The sequence below is a fragment of the Salvelinus alpinus genome, chromosome 8, assembly GCF_045679555.1.
Source record: "Salvelinus alpinus chromosome 8, SLU_Salpinus.1, whole genome shotgun sequence".
NCBI classification, from domain to species: domain Eukaryota; kingdom Metazoa; phylum Chordata; class Actinopteri; order Salmoniformes; family Salmonidae; genus Salvelinus; species Salvelinus alpinus.
The window spans coordinates 3,721,703-3,742,774 of NC_092093.1; the positions used below are offsets into that span (position 1 = coordinate 3,721,703).

The 21,072-nt window shown below is 45.2% G+C and overlaps 1 protein-coding gene across 1 annotated transcript in view; it reads left to right on the forward strand.

Moving 5' to 3' along the window:
* Positions 1-21,072, forward strand: part of nbas (NBAS subunit of NRZ tethering complex) — a 400,078-nt gene that overhangs the window by 89,165 nt on the left and 289,841 nt on the right. The window contains exons 24-27 of the mRNA XM_071412456.1: positions 2,264-2,449; positions 6,674-6,847; positions 8,309-8,442; positions 15,812-15,874. Coding sequence (XP_071268557.1) covers positions 2,264-2,449; positions 6,674-6,847; positions 8,309-8,442; positions 15,812-15,874 — 557 coding nt within the window. The remainder of the gene's footprint in view (positions 1-2,263; positions 2,450-6,673; positions 6,848-8,308; positions 8,443-15,811; positions 15,875-21,072) is intronic.

A 21,072-nucleotide genomic window follows, 5' to 3' on the forward strand; every position in this document is an offset into this window, starting at 1 on the left:
TAGTCCATGTCTATACCAGGTACTCCCTCTAGTCCGTGTCTATACCAGATACTCCCTCTAGTCCATGTCTATACCAGGTACTCCCTCTAGTCCATGTCTATACCAGGTACTCCCTCTAGTCCATGTCTATACCAGATACTCCCTCTAGTCCATGTCTATACCAGGTACTCCCTCTAGTCCATGTCTATACCAGATACTCCCTCTAGCCCATGTCTATACCAGATACTCCCTCTAGTCCATGTCTATACCAGATACTCCCTCTAGTCCAGGTCTATACCAGATACTCCCTCTAGTCCATGTCTATACCAGATACTCCCTCTAGTCCATGTCTATACCAGATACTCCCTCTAGCCCATGTCTATACCAGATACTCCCTCTAGTCCATGTCTATACCAGATACTCCCTCTAGTCCATGTCTATACCAGATACTCCCTCTAGTCCAGGTCTATACCAGATACTCCCTCTAGTCCATGTCTATACCAGATACTCCCTCTAGTCCAGGTCTATACCAGATACTCCCTCTAGTCCATGTCTATACCAGATACTCCCTCTAGTCCATGTCTATACCAGATACTCCCTCTAGCCCATGTCTATACCAGATACTCCCTCTAGTCCATGTCTATACCAGATACTCCCTCTAGTCCAGGTCTATACCAGATACTCCCTCTAGTCCATGTCTATACCAGATACTCCCTCTAGTCCAGGTCTATACCAGATACTCCCTCTAGTCCATGTCTATACCAGATACTCCCTCTAGTCCATGTCTATACCAGATACTCCCTCTAGCCCATGTCTATACCAGATACTCCCTCTAGTCCATGTCTATACCAGATACTCCCTCTAGCCCATGTCTATACCAGATACTCCCTCTAGTCCATGTCTATACCAGGTACTCCCTCTAGTCCAGGTCTATACCAGGTACTCCCTCTAGTCCATGTCTATACCAGATACTCCCTCTAGTCCAGGTCTATACCAGGTACTCCCTCTAGTCATGTCTATACCAGGTACTCCCTCTAGTCCAGGTCTATACCAGGTACTCCCTCTAGTCCATGTCTATACCAGATACTCCCTCTAGTCCAGGTCTATACCAGGTACTCCCTCTAGTCCAGGTCTATACCAGGTACTCCCTCTAGTCCAGGTCTATACCAGGTACTCCCTCTAGTCCATGTCTATACCAGATACTCCCTCTAGTCCAGGTCTATACCAGGTACTCCCTCTAGTCATGTCTATACCAGGTACTCCCTCTAGTCCATGTCTATACCAGATACTCCCTCTAGTCCATGTCTATACCAGGTACTCCCTCTAGTCCATGTCTATACCAGATACTCCCTCTAGTCCATGTCTATACCAGATACTCCCTCTAGTCCATGTCTATACCAGATACTCCCTCTAGTCCATGTCTATACCAGATACTCCCTCTAGTCCATGTCTATACCAGGTACTCCCTCTAGTCCATGTCTATACCAGATACTCCCTCTAACCCAGGTCTATACCAGATACTCCCTCTAGTCCATGTCTATACCAGATACTCCCTCTAGTCCATGTCTATACCAGATACTCCCTCTAGTCCATGTCTATACCAGATACCCCCTCTAGTCCATGTCTATACCAGATACCCCCTCTAGTCCATGTCTATACCAGATACTCCCTCTAGTCCATGTCTATACCAGATACTCCCTCTAGTCATGTCTATACCAGATACCCCCTCTAGTCCATGTCTATACCAGATACTCCCTCTAGTCCATGTCTATACCAGATACTCCCTCTAGTCCATGTCTATACCAGATACCCCCTCTAGTCCATGTCTATACCAGATACTCCCTCTAGTCCATGTCTATACCAGATACCCCCTCTAGTCCATGTCTATACCAGATACCCCCTCTAGTCCATGTCTATACCAGATACTCCCTCTAGTCCATGTCTATACCAGATACCCCCTCTAGTCCATGTCTATACCAGGTACCCCCTCTAGTCCATGTCTATACCAGGTACCCCCTCTAGTCCATGTCTATACCAGATACTCCCTCTAGTCCATGTCTATACCAGATACCCCCTCTAGTCCATGTCTATACCAGGTACCCCCTCTAGTCCATGTCTATACCAGATACTCCCTCTAGTCCATGTCTATACCAGGTACCCCCTCTAGTCCATGTCTATACCAGGTGCTGAACCATAGCTCACTTTAGTGGAACGCTGCCTTTGAGTAACTTCCTGACCATGCAATTGTTCTGTTCTCTGATTGGATGTCCTGTCTGTCCGTCAGGTGGACTGTGCACTGTCATTGGTGCGTCTGGGGAAGGAGCGCGATATCCCGGGGTTGGAGCGGCTGTGTGATGACCTGGTAACCATGGAGACGTTGGTGTACGAGACGGCGTGCGAGCTCAGCCTGACGCTAAGCGACTTGCAGCAGCTCAGTGACATCGACAAGCTCCGCCTCCTCATGAAGAACGTATGTACATGTCGTGTGTGTGTTTGTGTGTGTGTGTGTGTGTTCCTCTGTGTACCCAGTCTTTGAGTAGTAGACTTCTAAATGGTTTCCGTCTCCCCAAATCAACCTCTAGCCCCTAGACTGGATCAAACTCTGGCCCCTAGACACTAGACTGGATCAAACTCTGGCCCCTAGACACTAGACTGGATCAAACTCTGGCCCCTAGACACTAGACTGGATCAAACTCTGGCCCCTAGACACTAGACTGGATCAACCTCTGGCCCCTAGACACTAGACTGGATCAACCTCTGGCCCCTAGACACTAGACTGGATCAACCTCTACCCCCTAGACACTAGACTGGCTCAACCTCTACCCCCTAGACACTAGACTGGATCAACCTCTGGCCCCTAGACACTAGACTGGATCAAACTCTGGCCCCTAGACACTAGACTGGATCAAACTCTGGCCCCTAGACACTAGACTGGATCAACCTCTGGCCCCTAGACACTAGACTGGATCAACCTCTAGCCACTACACTAGACTGGATCAACCTCTAGACACTAGCCACTAGACTGGATCAACCTCTGGCCCTAGACACTAGACTGGATCAACCTCTGGCCCCTAGACACTAGACTGGATCAACCTCTGGCCCCTAGACACTAGACTGGATCAACCTCTGGCCCCTAGACACTAGACTGGATCAACGTCTGGACACTAGACTGGATCAACCTCTAGCCCCTAGACTGGATCAACCTCTGGCCCCTAGACACTAGACTGGATCAACCTCTGGACACTAGACACTAGACTGGATCAACCTCTAGCCCTAGACACTAGACTGGATCAACCCCTAGCCCCTAGCCACTAGACTGGATCAACCTCTGGCCCCTAGACACTAGACTGGATCAACCTCTAGCCCCTAGACTGGATCAACCTCTGGCCCCCAGTCCCGTGTGGCTCAGTTGGTAGAGCATGGCGCTTGCAACGCCAGGGTTGTGGGTTCATTCCCCACGGGGGGACCAGGATGAATATGTATGAACTTTCCAATTTGTAAGTCGCTCTGGATAAGAGCGTCTGCTAAATGTAAATGTAGACACTAGACTGGATCAACCTCTGGCCCCTAGACACTAGCCTGGATCAACCTCTAGCCACTAGACTGGATCAACCTCTAGACACTAGACTGGATCAACCTCTAGCCCCTAGACACTAGACTGGATCAACCTCTAGCCCCTAGACACTAGACTGGATCAACCTCTAGCCCCTAGACTAGATCAACCTCTGGCCCCTAGACGCTAGACTGGATCAACCTCTGGCCCCTAGACACTAGACTGGATCAACCTCTGGACACTAGACTGGATCAACCTCTAGCCACTAGACTGGATCAACCTCTAGCCCCTAGACACTAGACTGGATCAACCTCTAGCCCCTAGACACTAGACTGGATCAACCTCTATACACTAGACTGGATCAACCTCTGGCCCCTAGACACTAGACTGGATCAACCTCTGGACACTAGACTGGATCAACCTCTAGCCACTAGACTGGATCAACCTCTAGCCCCTAGACACTAGACTGGATCAACCTCTATACACTAGACTGGATCAACCTCTGGCCCCTAGACACTAGACTGGATCAACCTCTAGACACTAGACTGGATCAACCTCTGGCCCCTAGACACTAGACTGGATCAACCTCTGGCCCCTAGACTGGATCAACCTCTAGCCCCTAGACACTAGACTGGATCAACCTCTGGCCCCTAGACACTAGACTGGATCAACCTCTGGCCCCTAGACACTAGACTGGATCAACCTCTAGCCCCTAGACACTAGACTGGATCAACCTCTGGCCCCTAGACACTAGACTGGATCAACCTCTGGCCCCTAGACACTAGACTGGATCAACCTCTGGCCCCTAGACACTAGACCGTAGACCCAGAGAGCTGTGGTCTAAAGTAGTGCACTACCGTAGAGCTGTGGTCTAAAGTAGTGCACTACCGTAGACCCATAGAGATGTGGTCTAAAGTAGTGCACTACCGTAGACCCAGAGAGCTGTGGTCTAAAGTAGTGCAGTACCGTAGAGCTGTGGTCTAAAGTAGTGCCCTACCGTAGACCCATAGAGCTGTGGTCTAAAGTAGTGCACTACCGTAGACCCATAGAGCTGTGGTCTAAAGTAGTGCACTACCGTAGACCCAGAGAGCTGTGGTCTAAAGTAGTGCACTACCGTAGACCCATAGAGCTGTGGTCTAAAGTAGTGCACTACCGTAGACCCAGAGAGCTGTGGCCTAAAGTAGTGCACTACCGTAGAGCTGTGGTCTAAAGTAGTGCACTACCGTAGAGCTGTGGTCTAAAGTAGTGCACTACCGTAGAGCTGTGGTCTAAAGTAGTGCACTACCGTAGACCCATAGAGCTGTGGTCTAAAGTAGTGCACTACCGTAGACCCATAGAGCTGTGGTCTAAAGTAGTGCACTACCGTAGAGCTGTGGTCTAAAGTAGTGCACTACCGTAGAGCCATAGAGCTGTGGTCTAAAGTAGTGCCCTACCGTAGACCCATAGAGCTGTGGTCTAAAGTAGTGCCCTACCGTAGACCCATAGAGCTGTGGTCTAAAGTAGTGCACTACCGTAGACCCATAGAGCTGTGGTCTAAAGTAGTGCCCTACCGTAGACCCATAGAGCTGTGGTCTAAAGTAGTGCCCTACCGTAGACCCATAGAGCTGTGGTCTAAAGTAGTGCAGTACCTTAGAACTGTGGTCTAAAGTAGTGCACTACCGTAGACCCATAGAGATGTGGTCTAAAGTAGTGCACTACCGTAGAGCTGTGGTCTAAAGTAGTGCACTACCGTAGACCCGTAGAGCTGTGGTCTAAAGTAGTGCACTACCGTAGACCCATAGACCTGTGGTCTAAAGTAGTGCACTACCGTAGAGCCATAGAGCTGTGGTCTAAAGTAGTGCACTACCGTAGACCCGTAGAGCTGTGGTCTAAAGTAGTGCACTACCGTAGACCCATAGACCTGTGGTCTAAAGTAGTGCCCTACCGTAGACCCATAGACCTGTGGTCTAAAGTAGTGCACTACCGTAGAGCCATAGAGCTGTGGTCTAAAGTAGTGCACTACCGTAGACCCATAGAGCTGTGGTCTAAAGTAGTGCACTACCGTAGAGCCATAGAGCTGTGGTCTAAAGTAGTGCACTACCGTAGACCCATAGAGCTGTGGTCTAAAGTAGTGCACTACCGTAGACCCATAGAGCTGTGGTCTAAAGTAGTGCACTACCGTAGACCCAGAGAGCTGTGGTCTAAAGTAGTGCACTACCGTAGAGCTGTGGTCTAAAGTAGTGCACTACCGTAGAGCTGTGGTCTAAAGTAGTGCATTACCGTAGACCCAGAGAGCTGTGGTCTAAAGTAGTGCACTACCGTAGAGCCATAGATCTGTGGTCTAAAGTAGTGCCCTACCGTAGAGCTGTGGTCTAAAGTAGTGCACTACCATAGAGCTGTGGTCTAAAGTAGTGCACTACCGTAGACCCATAGAGCTGTGGTCTAAAGTAGTGCCCTACCGTAGAGCTGTGGTCTAAAGTAGTGCACTACCATAGAGCTGTGGTCTAAAGTAGTGCACTACCGCGTAGACCCATAGAGCTGTGGTCTAAAGTAGTGCACTACCGTAGAGCCATAGAGCTGTGGTCTAAAGTAGTGCCCTACCGTAGACCCATAGAGCTGTGGTCTAAAGTAGTGCACTACCGTAGACCCATAGAGCTGTGGTCTAAAGTAGTGCACTACCGTAGAGCCATAGAACTGTGGTCTAAAGTAGTGCACTACCGTAGAGCTGTGGTCTAAAGTAGTGCCCTACCGTAGAGCCATAGAGCTCTGGTCTAAAGTAGTGCACTACCGTAGAGCTGTGGTCTAAAGTAGTGCACTACCGTAGAGCCATAGAGATGTGGTCTAAAGTAGTGCACTACCGTAGACCCAGAGAGCTGTGGTCTAAAGTAGTGCACTACCGTAGAGCCATAGAACTGTGGTCTAAAGTAGTGCACTACCGTAGACCCATAGAGATGTGGTCTAAAGTAGTGCACTACCGTAGAGCCATAGAGTTGTGGTCTAAAGTAGTGCACTACCGTAGACCCATAGAGATGTGGTCTAAAGTAGTGCACTACCGTAGACCCATAGAGCTGTGGTCTAAAGTAGTGCTCTATATCGGGCATAGGGTGCCATTTGTGACTCAGACTGACTTCCTGTGCGTCGGTCTTTGTCTTCCCCCTCCAGTCCAGTGCAGAGCGCTATGTTAAAGATGTGTTCCAGTGGATGGTTCCTTTCCTGCACCGCTGTGAGAAACAGACCGGGGGCGCTAGCGAGGCCCTGCTGAGAGAATATCTGGTGACCCTCTCTCTGCAAGACCTGTCTCTACCCCTGGCCGTCTTCCAACACTCCAGACCTGACGTTAGTGTACACACGCACACCACACCACACCACACCACACCACCACCACACACACACACACACACACACACTCTGTCCTTAGCAGTACCATAAAGGGTGAAGGTTTGTCAACCGGGGGGGCCTGCGGAGGTACTGCAGAAGGTCCATAAAAAATTATATATATACATACATACAGTACCAGTCAAAAGTTTGGACACAGCTACTCATTCCAGGTTTTTTCTTTATATTTACTATTTTCTACATTGTAGAATAATAGTGAAGACATCAAAACTATGAAATAACACATATGGAATCATGTAGTAACCAAAAAAAGTGTTAAACAAATCAAATTATGTTATATTTTACATTATTCAAAGTTGCCACCCTTTGCCTTGATGACAGCTTTGCACACTCACATAACACACACACACACACACACATCAGCATCACATGAAGGATACACACACACACACACACACACACACGCACATCAGCAATGTGGTTGTGTATATTCGTACATGTCTTATAAAAACAGAGCTAGAGTCATTAGAAAGAAATGCTGTGATGATGATGATGGTGTGTGTGTGGTCATGTCAGAGCCAGCAGAAGGTGCTTGGGGACCCAGATCAGCTGATGATGATGATGATGAAGGTGTGTGTGTGGTCATGTCAGAGCCAGCAGAAGGTGCTTGGGGACCCAGATCAGCTGATGACTGTGATGATGATGATGATGATGGTGTGTGTGTGGTCATGTCAGAGCCAGCAGAAGGTGCTTGGGGACCCAGATCAGCTGATGATGATGATGATGATGAAGGTGTGTGTGTGGTCATGTCAGAGCCAGCAGAAGGTGCTTGGGGACCCAGATCAGCTGATGATGATGATGATGATGAAGGTGTGTGTGTGGTCATGTCAGAGCCAGCAGAAGGTGCTTGGGGACCCAGATCAGCTGATGATGATGATGATGATGAAGGTGTGTGTGTGGTCATGTCAGAGCCAGCAGAAGGTGCTTGGGGACCCAGATCAGCTGATGACTGTGATGATGATGATGATGAAGGTGTGTGTGTGGTCATGTCAGAGCCAGCAGAAGGTGCTTGGGGACCCAGATCAGCTGATGATGATGATGATGATGAAGGTGTGTGTGTGGTCATGTCAGAGCCAACAGAAGGTGCTTGGGGACCCAGATCAGCTGATGATGATGATGATGATGAAGGTGTGTGTGTGGTCATGTCAGAGCCAGCAGAAGGTGCTTGGGGACCCAGACCAGCTGATGACTGTGATGATGATGATGAAGGTGTGTGTGTGGTCATGTCAGAGCCAGCAGAAGGTGCTTGGGGACCCAGATCAGCTGATGACTGTGATGATGATGATGATGAAGGTGTGTGTGTGGTCATGTCAGAGCCAGCAGAAGGTGCTTGGGGACCCAGATCAGCTGATGACTGTGATGATGACGATGATGATGAAGGTGTGTGTGTGGTCATGTCAGAGCCAGCAGAAGGTGCTTGGGGACCCAGACCAGCTGATGACTGTGGCATTGGAGTGCATCTACAGCTGTGAGAGAGACGATCAGCTGTCCCTCTGCTACGACATCCTGGAGTGTCTACCTCAGAGGGGCTACGGGTGAGAGACACACATCTATGGACACACACACCCAAACAACGACAGTATGGACACACACACAGAGACACACCTATAATCTTACCCTTTCACACCCTCTCTCTCTCTCTCTCTCTCTGCCTCTTTGCCTCTTTGTCTCTCTCTCTCTCTCTCTCTCTCTCTCTCTCTCTCTCTCTCTCTCTCTCTCTCTCTCTCTCTCTCTCTCTCTCTCTCTCTCTCTCTCTGCCTCTTTGTCTCTCTCTCTGTCTCTCTCTGTCTCTCTCGCTGTCTCTCTCTCTGCCTCTTTGTCTCTCTGTCTCTCTCTCTCTCTCTCTCTCTCTCTCTCTCTCTCTCTCTCTCTCTCTCTCTCTCTCTCTCTCTCTCTCTCTCTCTCTCTCTCTCTCTCTCTCTCTCTCTCTCTCTCTCTCTCTCTGCCTCTTTGTCTCTCTCTCTGTCTCTGCCTCTTTGTCTCTCTCTCTGTCTCTCTCTCGCTGTCTCTCTCTCTGCCTCTTTGTCTCTCTGTCTCTCTCTCTCTCTGTCTCTCTCTCTCTCTCTCTGCCTCTTTGTCTCTGCCTCTTTGTCTCGCTCTCTTGAAAGGTCTTTATTGGCATGGGGGAACATATGTTGCCAAAGAAATAAACTATCAATAAGCTTAACTACCTCCTTCCTGTCCTCACCCGTCGCTCCCTCCCGTCTCTACTGCTCTAGTTGTGTCTGTGAGATGAATAAATGGAGTGTGTGTATGGGGGGGGGGTCAGAACCAAAACAACCCCACCCAGAGTTATTTTCCCCCGAGGCAGATCATTTGTGGAGATTTTCTTTTTTTAGAGAGGAACTACGGAGCCCCGCTGTCTTACACTCCACACACACACCTTACACATTCCATCAACATGTCTCTTGACCTTTCCTTTTCCTGTCTTCTGCTTCCTGTTTCTGATGATTGTTGGGCTTCTTTAACTCTGCGTTGGTGTCAAATAGCACCCTATTGCCTGTATAGCACACTGTGTTTGCCCAGAGCCTATGGGAACGTACCCTAACTAACTGTCTGTCTGATTTCCTTTAGACCCTAACTAACTGTCTGTCTGTTTTCCTTTAGGCCCTAACTAGCTGTCTGTCTGTTTTCCTTTAGACCCTAACTAACTGTCTGTCTGTTTTCCTTTAGGCCCTAACTAACTGTCTGTCTGTTTTCCTTTAGGCCCTAACTAACTGTCTGTCTGTTTTCCTTTAGACCCTAACTAGCTGTCTGTCTGTTTTCCTTTAGACCCTAACTAACTGTCTGTCTGTTTTCCTTTAAGCCCTAACTAACTGTCTGTCTGTTTTCCTTTAGACCCTAACTAACTGTCTGTCTGTTTTCCTTTAGGCCCTAACTAACTGTCTGTCTGTTTTCCTTTAGACCCTAACTAGCTGTCTGTCTGTTTTCCTTTAGGCCCTAACTAACTGTCTGTCTGTTTTCCTTTAGACCCTAACTAACTGTCTGTCTGTTTTCCTTTAGGCCCTAACTAACTGTCTGTCTGTTTTCCTTTAGGCCCTAACTAGCTGTCTGTCTGTTTTCCTTTAGGCCCTAACTAACTGTCTGTCTGTTTTCCTTTAGACCCTAACTAACTGTCTGTCTGTTTCCCTTTAGGCCCTAACTAACTGTCTGTCTGTTTTCCTTTAGACCCTAACTAACTGTCTGTCTGTTTTCCTTTAGGCCCTAACTAACTGTCTGTCTGTTTTCCTTTAGACCCTAACTAGCTGTCTGTCTGTTTTCCTTTAGACCCTAACTAACTGTCTGTCTGTTTTCCTTTAGGCCCTAACTAACTGTCTGTCTGTTTTCCTTTAGACCCTAACTAACTGTCTGTCTGTTTTCCTTTAGGCCCTAACTAACTGTCTGTCTGTTTTCCTTTAGACCCTAACTAGCTGTCTGTCTGTTTTCCTTTAGGCCCTAACTAACTGTCTGTCTGTTTTCCTTTAGACCCTAACTAACTGTCTGTCTGTTTTCCTTTAGGCCCTAACTAACTGTCTGTCTGTTTTCCTTTAGACCCTAACTAACTGTCTGTCTGTTTTCCTTTAGGCCCTAACTAACTGTCTGTCTGTTTTCCTTTAGACCCTAACTAGCTGTCTGTCTGTTTTCCTTTAGACCCTAACTAACTGTCTGTCTGTTTTCCTTTAGGCCCTAACTAACTGTCTGTCTGTTTTCCTTTAGGCCCTAACTAGCTGTCTGTCTGTTTTCCTTTAGGCCCTAACTAACTGTCTGTCTGTTTTCCTTTAGACCCTAACTAACTGTCTGTCTGTTTCCCTTTAGGCCCTAACTAACTGTCTGTCTGTTTTCCTTTAGACCCTAACTAACTGTCTGTCTGTTTTCCTTTAGGCCCTAACTAACTGTCTGTCTGTTTTCCTTTAGACCCTAACTAGCTGTCTGTCTGTTTTCCTTTAGACCCTAACTAACTGTCTGTCTGTTTTCCTTTAGACCCTAACTAACTGTCTGTCTGTTTTCCTTTAGACCCTAACTAACTGTCTGTCTGTTTTCCTTTAGGCCCTAACTAACTGTCTGTCTGTTTTCCTTTAGACCCTAACTAGCTGTCTGTCTGTTTTCCTTTAGGCCCTAACTAACTGTCTGTCTGTTTTCCTTTAGACCCTAACTAACTGTCTGTCTGTTTTCCTTTAGGCCCTAACTAACTGTCTGTCTGTTTTCCTTTAGGCCCTAACTAGCTGTCTGTCTGTTTTCCTTTAGGCCCTAACTAACTGTCTGTCTGTTTTCCTTTAGACCCTAACTAACTGTCTGTCTGTCTGTTTTCCTTTAGACCCTAACTAACTGTCTGTCTGTTTTCCTTTAGGCCCTAACTAACTGTCTGTTTTCCTTTAGACCTTAACTAACTGTCTGTCTGTTTTCCTTTAGGCCCTAACTAACTGTCTGTCTGTCTGTTTTCCTTTAGGCCCTAACTAGCTGTCTGTCTGTTTTCCTTTAGACCCTAACTAACTGTCTGTCTGTTTTCCTTTAGGCCCTAACTAACTGTCTGTCTGTCTGTTTTCCTTTAGGCCCTAACTAGCTGTCTGTCTGTTTTCCTTTAGACCCTAACTAACTGTCTGTCTGTTTTCCTTTAGACCCTAACTAACTGTCTGTCTGTTTTCCTTTAGGCCCTAACTAACTGTCTGTCTGTTTTCCTTTAGGCCCTAACTAACTGTCTGTCTGTTTTCCTTTAGGCCCTAACTAACTGTCTGTCTGTTTTCCTTTAGACCCTAACTAACTGTCTGTCTGTTTTCCTTTAGGCCCTAACTAACTGTCTGTCTGTTTTCCTTTAGACCCTAACTAACTGTCTGTCTGTTTTCCTTTAGGCCCTAACTAACTGTCTGTCTGTTTTCCTTTAGGCCCTAACTAGCTGTCTGTCTGTTTTCCTTTAGGCCCTAACTAACTGTCTGTCTGTTTTCCTTTAGACCCTAACTAACTGTCTGTCTGTTTTCCTTTAGGCCCTAACTAACTGTCTGTCTGTTTTCCTTTAGACCCTAACTAGCTGTCTGTCTGTTTTCCTTTAGGCCTTAACTAACTGTCTGTCTGTTTTCCTTTAGGCCTTAACTAACTGTCTGTCTGTTTTCCTTTAGACCCTAACTGTCTGTCTGTTTTCCTTTAGACCCTAACTAACTGTCTGTCTGTTTTCCTTTAGACCCTAACTGTCTGTCTGTCTGTTTTCCTTTAGACCCTAACTAACTGTCTGTCTGTTTTCCTTTAGACCCTAACTAACTGTCTGTCTGTTTTCCTTTAGACCCTAACTAACTGTCTGTCTGTTTTCCTTTAGACCCTAACTAACTGTCTGTCTGTTTTCCTTTAGACCCTAACTAACTGTCTGTCTGTTTTCCTTTAGGCCCTAACTAACTGTCTGTCTGTTTTCCTTTAGACCCTAACTAACTGTCTGTCTGTTTTCCTTTAGACCCTAACTAACTGTCTGTCTGTTTTCCTTTAGACCTTAACTAACTGTCTGTCTGTTTTCCTTTAGGCCCTAACTAACTGTCTGTCTGTTTTCCTTTAGGCCCTAACTAACTGTCTGTCTGTTTTCCTTTAGGCCCTAACTAACTGTCTGTCTGTTTTCCTTTAGACCCTAACTAACTGTCTGTCTGTCTGTTTTCCTTTAGACCCTAACTAACTGTCTGTCTGTTTTCCTTTAGGCCCTAACTAACTGTCTGTCTGTTTTCCTTTAGGCCCTAACTAACTGTCTGTTTTCCTTTAGACCTTAACTAACTGTCTGTCTGTTTTCCTTTAGGCCCTAACTAACTGTCTGTCTGTTTTCCTTTAGACCCTAACTAACTGTCTGTCTGTTTTCCTTTAGACCATAACTAACTGTCTGTCTGTTTTCCTTTAGGCTCTAACTAACTGTCTGTCTGTTTTCCTTTAGACCCTAACTGTCTGTCTGTCTGTTTTCCTTTATACCCTAACTAACTGTCTGTCTGTTTTCCTTTAGGCCCTAACTAGCTGTCTGTCTGTTTTCCTTTAGACCCTAACTAACTGTCTGTCTGTTTTCCTTTAGACCCTAACTAACTGTCTGTCTGTTTTCCTTTAGACCCTAACTAACTGTCTGTCTGTTTTCCTTTAGGCCCTAACTAACTGTCTGTCTGTTTTCCTTTAGACCCTAACTAACTGTCTGTCTGTTTTCCTTTAGGCCCTAACTAACTGTCTGTCTGTTTTCCTTTAGACCCTAACTAGCTGTCTGTCTGTTTTCCTTTAGGCCCTAACTAACTGTCTGTCTGTTTTCCTTTAGACCCTAACTAACTGTCTGTCTGTTTTCCTTTAGACCCTAACTGTCTGTCTGTCTGTTTTCCTTTATACCCTAACTAACTGTCTGTCTGTTTTCCTTTAGGCCCTAACTAGCTGTCTGTCTGTTTTCCTTTAGGCCCTAACTAGCTGTCTGTCTGTTTTCCTTTAGACCCTAACTAACTGTCTGTCTGTTTTCCTTTAGACCCTAACTAACTGTCTGTCTGTTTTCCTTTAGACCCTAACTAACTGTCTGTCTGTTTTCCTTTAGGCCCTAACTAACTGTCTGTCTGTTTTCCTTTAGGCCCTAACTAACTGTCTGTCTGTTTTCCTTTAGACCCTAACTAACTGTCTGTCTGTTTTCCTTTAGACCCTAACTAACTGTCTGTCTGTCTGTTTTCCTTTAGGCCCTAACTGTCTGTCTGTTTTCCTTTAGGCCCTAACTAACTGTCTGTCTGTTTTCCTTTAGACCCTAACTAACTGTCTGTCTGTCTGTCTGTTTTCCTTTAGGCCCTAACTAACTGTCTGTCTGTTTTCCTTTAGACCTTAACTAACTGTCTGTCTGTTTTCCTTTAGACCCTAACTAACTGTCTGTCTGTTTTCCTTTAGACCCTAACTAACTGTCTGTCTGTTTTCCTTTAGACCCTAACTAACTGTCTGTTTTCCTTTAGACCCTAACTAACTGTCTGTCTGTTTTCCTTTAGGCCCTAACTGTCTGTCTGTCTGTTTTCCTTTAGACCCTAACTAACTGTCTGTCTGTTTTCCTTTAGGCCCTAACTAACTGTCTGTCTGTTTTCCTTTAGACCCTAACTAACTGTCTGTCTGTCTGTTTTCCTTTAGGCCCTAACTAACTGTCTGTCTGTTTTCCTTTAGACCCTAACTAACTGTCTGTCTGTTTTCCTTTAGACCCTAACTAACTGTCTGTCTGTTTTCCTTTAGGCCCTAACTAACTGTCTGTCTGTTTTCCTTTAGACCCTAACTAACTGTCTGTCTGTCTGTTTTCCTTTAGGCCCTAACTAACTGTCTGTCTGTTTTCCTTTAGACCCTAACTAACTGTCTGTCTGTTTTCCTTTAGACCCTAACTAGCTGTCTGTCTGTTTTCCTTTAGACCCTAACTAACTGTCTGTCTGTTTTCCTTTAGGCCCTAACTAACTGTCTGTCTGTTTTCCTTTAGACCCTAACTAGCTGTCTGTCTGTTTTCCTTTAGGCCCTAACTAACTGTCTGTCTGTTTTCCTTTAGACCCTAACTAACTGTCTGTCTGTTTTCCTTTAGGCCCTAACTAACTGTCTGTCTGTTTTCCTTTAGGCCCTAACTAGCTGTCTGTCTGTTTTCCTTTAGGCCCTAACTAACTGTCTGTCTGTTTTCCTTTAGACCCTAACTAACTGTCTGTCTGTCTGTTTTCCTTTAGACCCTAACTAACTGTCTGTCTGTTTTCCTTTAGGCCCTAACTAACTGTCTGTTTTCCTTTAGACCTTAACTAACTGTCTGTCTGTTTTCCTTTAGGCCCTAACTAACTGTCTGTCTGTCTGTTTTCCTTTAGGCCCTAACTAGCTGTCTGTCTGTTTTCCTTTAGGCCCTAACTAGCTGTCTGTCTGTTTTCCTTTAGACCCTAACTAACTGTCTGTCTGTTTTCCTTTAGGTCCTAACTAACTGTCTGTCTGTTTTCCTTTAGACCCTAACTAACTGTCTGTCTGTTTTCCTTTAGGCCCTAACTAACTGTCTGTCTGTTTTCCTTTAGACCCTAACTAACTGTCTGTCTGTTTTCCTTTAGGCCCTAACTAACTGTCTGTCTGTTTTCCTTTAGACCCTAACTAACTGTCTGTCTGTTTTCCTTTAGGCCCTAACTAACTGTCTGTCTGTTTTCCTTTAGGCCCTAACTAGCTGTCTGTCTGTTTTCCTTTAGGCCCTAACTAACTGTCTGTCTGTTTTCCTTTAGACCCTAACTAACTGTCTGTCTGTTTTCCTTTAGGCCCTAACTAACTGTCTGTCTGTTTTCCTTTAGGCCCTAACTAACTGTCTGTCTGTTTTCCTTTAGACCCTAACTAACTGTCTGTCTGTTTTCCTTTAGACCCTAACTAACTGTCTGTCTGTTTTCCTTTAGGCCCTAACTAACTGTCTGTCTGTTTTCCTTTAGGCCCTAACTAACTGTCTGTCTGTTTTCCTTTAGGCCCTAACTAACTGTCTGTCTGTTTTCCTTTAGACCCTAACTAACTGTCTGTCTGTTTTCCTTTAGACCCTAACTAACTGTCTGTCTGTTTTCCTTTAGACCCTAACTAACTGTCTGTCTGTTTTCCTTTAGACCCTAACTAACTGTCTGTCTGTTTTCCTTTAGACCCTAACTAACTGTCTGTCTGTCTGTTTTCCTTTAGACCCTAACTAACTGTCTGTCTGTCTGTTTTCCTTTAGGCCCTAACTGTCTGTCTGTTTTCCTTTAGGCCCTAACTAACTGTCTGTCTGTTTTCCTTTAGACCCTAACTAACTGTCTGTCTGTCTGTTTTCCTTTAGGCCCTAACTAACTGTCTGTCTGTTTTCCTTTAGACCCTAACTAACTGTCTGTCTGTCTGTTTTCCTTTAGACCCTAACTAACTGTCTGTCTGTCTGTTTTCCTTTAGGCCCTAACTGTCTGTCTGTTTTCCTTTAGACCCTAACTAACTGTCTGTCTGTTTTAGACCGGAGACGCACATCACGGCATCTCTCCACGATCAGGTGGACAAACTGGAAAAACACCTCAGGTAACACACACACACACACACACACACACCTCAGGTAACACACACACACACACACACACACCTCAGGTAACACACACACACACACACACCTCAGGTAACACACACACACACACACACACACACACCTCAGGTAACACACACACACACACCTCAGGTAACACACACACACACACACACACCTCAGGTAACACACACACACACACACACACACACACACACACACACACACACACACACACACACACACACACACACACACACACACACACACACACACACACACACACACACACACACCTCAGGTAACACACACACACACACACCTCAGGTAACACACACACACACACACCTCAGGTAACACACACACACACACACACACACACACACACACACACACACACACACACACACACACACACACACACCCACCTCAGGTAACACACACACACCTCAGGTAACACACACTCACCTCAGCTAACACACACACACTCACCTCAGCTAACACACACACACACACACACCTCAGGTAACACACACACACACACCTCAGGTAACACACACACACCTCAGATAACACACACACTCACCTCAGCTAACACACACACACACACACACCTCAGGTAACACACACACACACACACACACCTCAGGTATTTCTGACTTGTTAAAATGTGGTTCATGGTTAGAGTGTTATATTTTGGTTAGTCGGGCTGAAATGAATAAAGAACAATATGGTTAATATTAATGATCAGGCTTTACATGAACCATACAAGCAACATGTTGTTTTATGGCTGGTTCTGTATGTCTGTTCTATGTGTACTATTTCTACGCTTCTCGTTCTTAGGTTTCCTTATTGCGTCTTATTTTCGGTTTTGTACACTGGCTTCAAACAGATGAAAATATAATATTTTTGATTATGGAAAATATATTTCTCAGTGATTTTAGATGGTCCAATGATTACACAATGACTACTTGTTTAGTCACGTATTGTAAACTGTATTCCTTGTTCTGCATGTGAGGGAGAATTCACAAACCCTTGTTGGGTTCCCTGAAGGATTTGTGTGAATTATACAGAATATGTTTTTCTTTCACGAGCTGAACGTAACGCTTTCAAGGTGTGATAGCCTGTTTACAACGGGCAAAAAGTAGCAGGTGACTGGAGCTGCGTTGTCCTCAATACCTGTGGTAGCAGGAGACTGGAGCTGCGTTGTCAATACCTGTGGTAGCAGGAGACTGGTGATGCGTTGTCCTCAATACCTGTGGTAGCAGGAGACTAGTGATGCGTTGTCAATACCTGTGGTAGCAGGAGACTGGTGATGTGTTGTCCTCAATACCTGTGGTAGCAGGAGACTGGAGCTGCGTTGTCCTCAATACCTGTGGTAGCAGGTGACTGGTGATGCGTTGTCCTCAATACCTGTGGTAGCAGGAGACTAGTGATGCGTTGTCCTCAATACCTGTGGTAGCAGGAGACTGGTGATGCGTTGTCCTCAATACCTGTGGTAGCAGGAGACTGGAGCTGCGTTGTCAATACCTGTGGTAGCAGGGGACTAGTGATGCGTTGTCCTCAATACCTGTGGTAGCAGGGGACTAGTGATGCGTTGTCCTCAATACCTGTGGTAGCAGGAGACTGGTGATGCGTTGTCCTCAATACCTGTGGTAGCAGGAGACTGGTGATGCGTTGTCCTCAATACCTGTGGTAGCAGGGGACTAGTGATGCGTTGTCCTCAATACCTGTGGTAGCAGGAGACTAGTGATGCGTTGTCCTCAATACCTGTGGTAGCAGGGGACTAGTGATGCGTTGTCCTCAATACCTGTGGTAGCAGGGGACTAGTGATGCGTTGTCCTCAATACCTGTGGTAGCAGGAGACTAGTGATGCGTTGTCCTCAATACCTGTGGTAGCAGGAGACTGGTGATGCATTGTCCTCAATACCTGTGGTAGCAGGAGACTGGTGATGCGTTGTCCTCAATACCTGTGGTAGCAGGGGACTAGTGATGCGTTGTCCTCAATACCTGTGGTAGCAGGTGACTGGTGATGCGTTGTCCTCAATACCTGTGGTAGCAGGTGACTGGTGATGCGTTGTCCTCAATACCTGTGGTAGCAGGTGACTGGTGATGCGTTGTCCTCAATACCTGTGGTAGCAGGAGACTGGTGATGCGTTGTCCTCAATACCTGTGGTAGCAGGGGACTAGTGATGCGTTGTCCTCAATACCTGTGGTAGCAGGTGACTGGTGATGCGTTGTCCTCAATACCTGTGGTAGCAGGTGACTGGTGATGCGTTGTCCTCAATACCTGTGGTAGCAGGTGACTGGTGATGCGTTGTCCTCAATACCTGTGGTAGCAGGTGACTGGTGATGCGTTGTCCTCAATACCTGTGGTAGCAGGTGACTAGTGATGCGTTGTCCTCAATACCTGTGGTAGCAGGAGACTGGTGATGCGTTGTCCTCAATACCTGTGGTAGCAGGTGACTGGTGATGCGTTGTCCTCAATACCTGTGGTAGCAGGAGACTGGTGATGCGTTGTCCTCAATACCTGTGGTAGCAGGAGACTAGTGATGCGTTGTCCTCAATACCTGTGGTAGCAGGAGACTAGTGATGCGTTGTCAATACCTGTGGTAGCAGGAGACTGGAGCTGCGTTGTCCTCAATACCTGTGGTAGCAGGTGACTAGTGATGCGTTGTCAATACCTGTGGTAGCAGGAGACTGGAGCTGCGTTGTCCACAATACCTGTGGTAGCAGGAGACTGGTGCTGCATTGTCCTCAATACCTGTGGTAGCAGGAGACTGGTGATGCGTTGTCCACGATACCTGTGGTAGCAGGAGACTGGTGCTGCATTGTCCTCAATACCTGTGGTAGCAGGAGACTGGTGATGCGTTGTCCTCAATACCTGTGGTAGCAGGAGACTGGTGATGCGTTGTCCTCAATACCTGTGGTAGCAGGTGACTAGTGATGCGTTGTCCACAATACCTGTGGTAGCAGGAGACTGGTGCTGCATTGTCCTCAATACCTGTGGTAGCAGGAGACTGGTGATGCGTTGTCCTCAATACCTGTGGTAGCAGGTGACTAGTGATGCGTTGTCCTCACAATACCTGTGGTAGCAGGAGACTAGTGATGCATTGTCCTCAATACCTGTGGTAGCAGGAGACTGGTGATGCGTTGTCCTCACAATACCTGTGGTAGCAGGAGACTAGTGATGCGTTGTCCTCACAATACCTGTGGTAGCAGGGGACTGGAGCTGCGTCCTGGTGTTCTGGTCCTGGGTCTTGGGCCCACTGCTTACAGAGGTCCAGGATGTGTTTCGATACATGTCCATTAGATATCTGAATCATTTTAAACCCCATCAAGTCCATTAGATATCTGAATCATTTTTAAACCCCATCAAGTCCATTAGATATCTGAATCATTTTAAAACCCCATCAAGTCCATTAGATATCTGAATCATTTTAAAACCCCATCAAGTCCATTAGATATCTGAATCATTTTAAACCCCATCAAGTCCATTAGATATCTGAATCATTTTTAAACCCCATCAAGTCCATTAGATATCTGAATCATTTTAAAACCCCATCAAGTCCATTAGATATCTGAATCATTTTAAAACCCCATCAAGTCCATTAGATATCTGAATCATTTTAAAACCTCATCAAGTCCATTAGATATCTGAATCATTTTAAAACCTCATCAAGTCCATTAGATATCTGAATCATTTTAAAACCTCATCAAGTCCATTAGATATCTGAATCATTTTAAAACCTCATCAAGTCCATTAGATATCTGAATCATTTTAAAACCCCATCAAGTCCATTAGATATCTGAATCATTTAAAACCCCATCAAGTCCATTAGATATCTGAATCATTTTAAAACCTCATCAAGTCCATTAGATATCTGAATCATTTTAAAACCTCATCAAGTCCATTAGATATCTGAATCATTTTAAAACCTCATCAAGTCCATTAGATATCTGAATCATTTTAAAACCCCATCAAGTCCATTAGATATCTGAATCATTTTAAAACCCCATCAAGTCCATTAGATATCTGAATCATTTTAAAACCTCATCAAGTCCATTAGATATCTGAATCATTTTAAAACCTCATCAAGTCCATTAGATATCTGAATCATTTTAAAACCTCATCAAGTCCATTAGATATCTGAATCATTTTAAAACCTCATCAAGTCCATTAGATATCTGAATCATTTTAAAACCCCATCAAGTCCATTAGATATCTGAATCATTTAAAACCCCATCAAGTCCATTAGATATCTGAATCATTTTAAAACCTCATCAAGTCCATTAGATATCTGAATCATTTTAAAACCTCATCAAGTCCATTAGATATCTGAATCATTTTAAAACCTCATCAAGTCCATTAGATATCTGAATCATTTTAAAACCCCATCAAGTCCATTAGATATCTGAATCATTTTAAAACCTCATCAAGTCCATTAGATATCTAAATCATTTTAAAACCCCATCAAGTCCATTAGATATCTGAATCATTTTAAACCCCATCAAGTCCATTAGATATCTGAATCATTTTAAACCCCATCAAGTCCATTAGATATCTGAATCATTTTAAACCCCCATCAAGTCCATTAGATATCTGAATCATTTTAAACCCCATCAAGTCCATTAGATATCTGAATCATTTTAAAACCCCATCAAGTCCATTAGATATCTGAATCATTTTAAAACCCCATCAAGTCCATTAGATATCTGAATCATTTTAAAACCCCATCAAGTCCATTACATATCTGAATCATTTTAAAACCCCATCAAGTCCATTAGATATCTGAATCATTTTAAAACCCCATCAAGTCCATTAGATATCTGAATCATTTTAAAACCCCATCAAGTCCATTAGATATCTGAATCATTTTAAAACCCCATCAAGTCCATTAGATATCTGAATCATTTTAAACCCCATCAAGTCCATTAGATATCTGAATCATTTTAAAACCTCATCAAGTCCATTAGATATCTGAATCATTTTAAAACCTCATCAAGTCCATTAGATATCTGAATCATTTTAAACCCCATCAAGTCCATTAGATATCTGAATCATTTTAAACCCCATCAAGTCCATTAGATATCTGAATCATTTTAAACCCCATCAAGTCCATTAGATATCTGAATCATTTTAAAACCCCATCAAGTCCATTAGATATCTGAATCATTTTAAACCTCATCAAGTCCA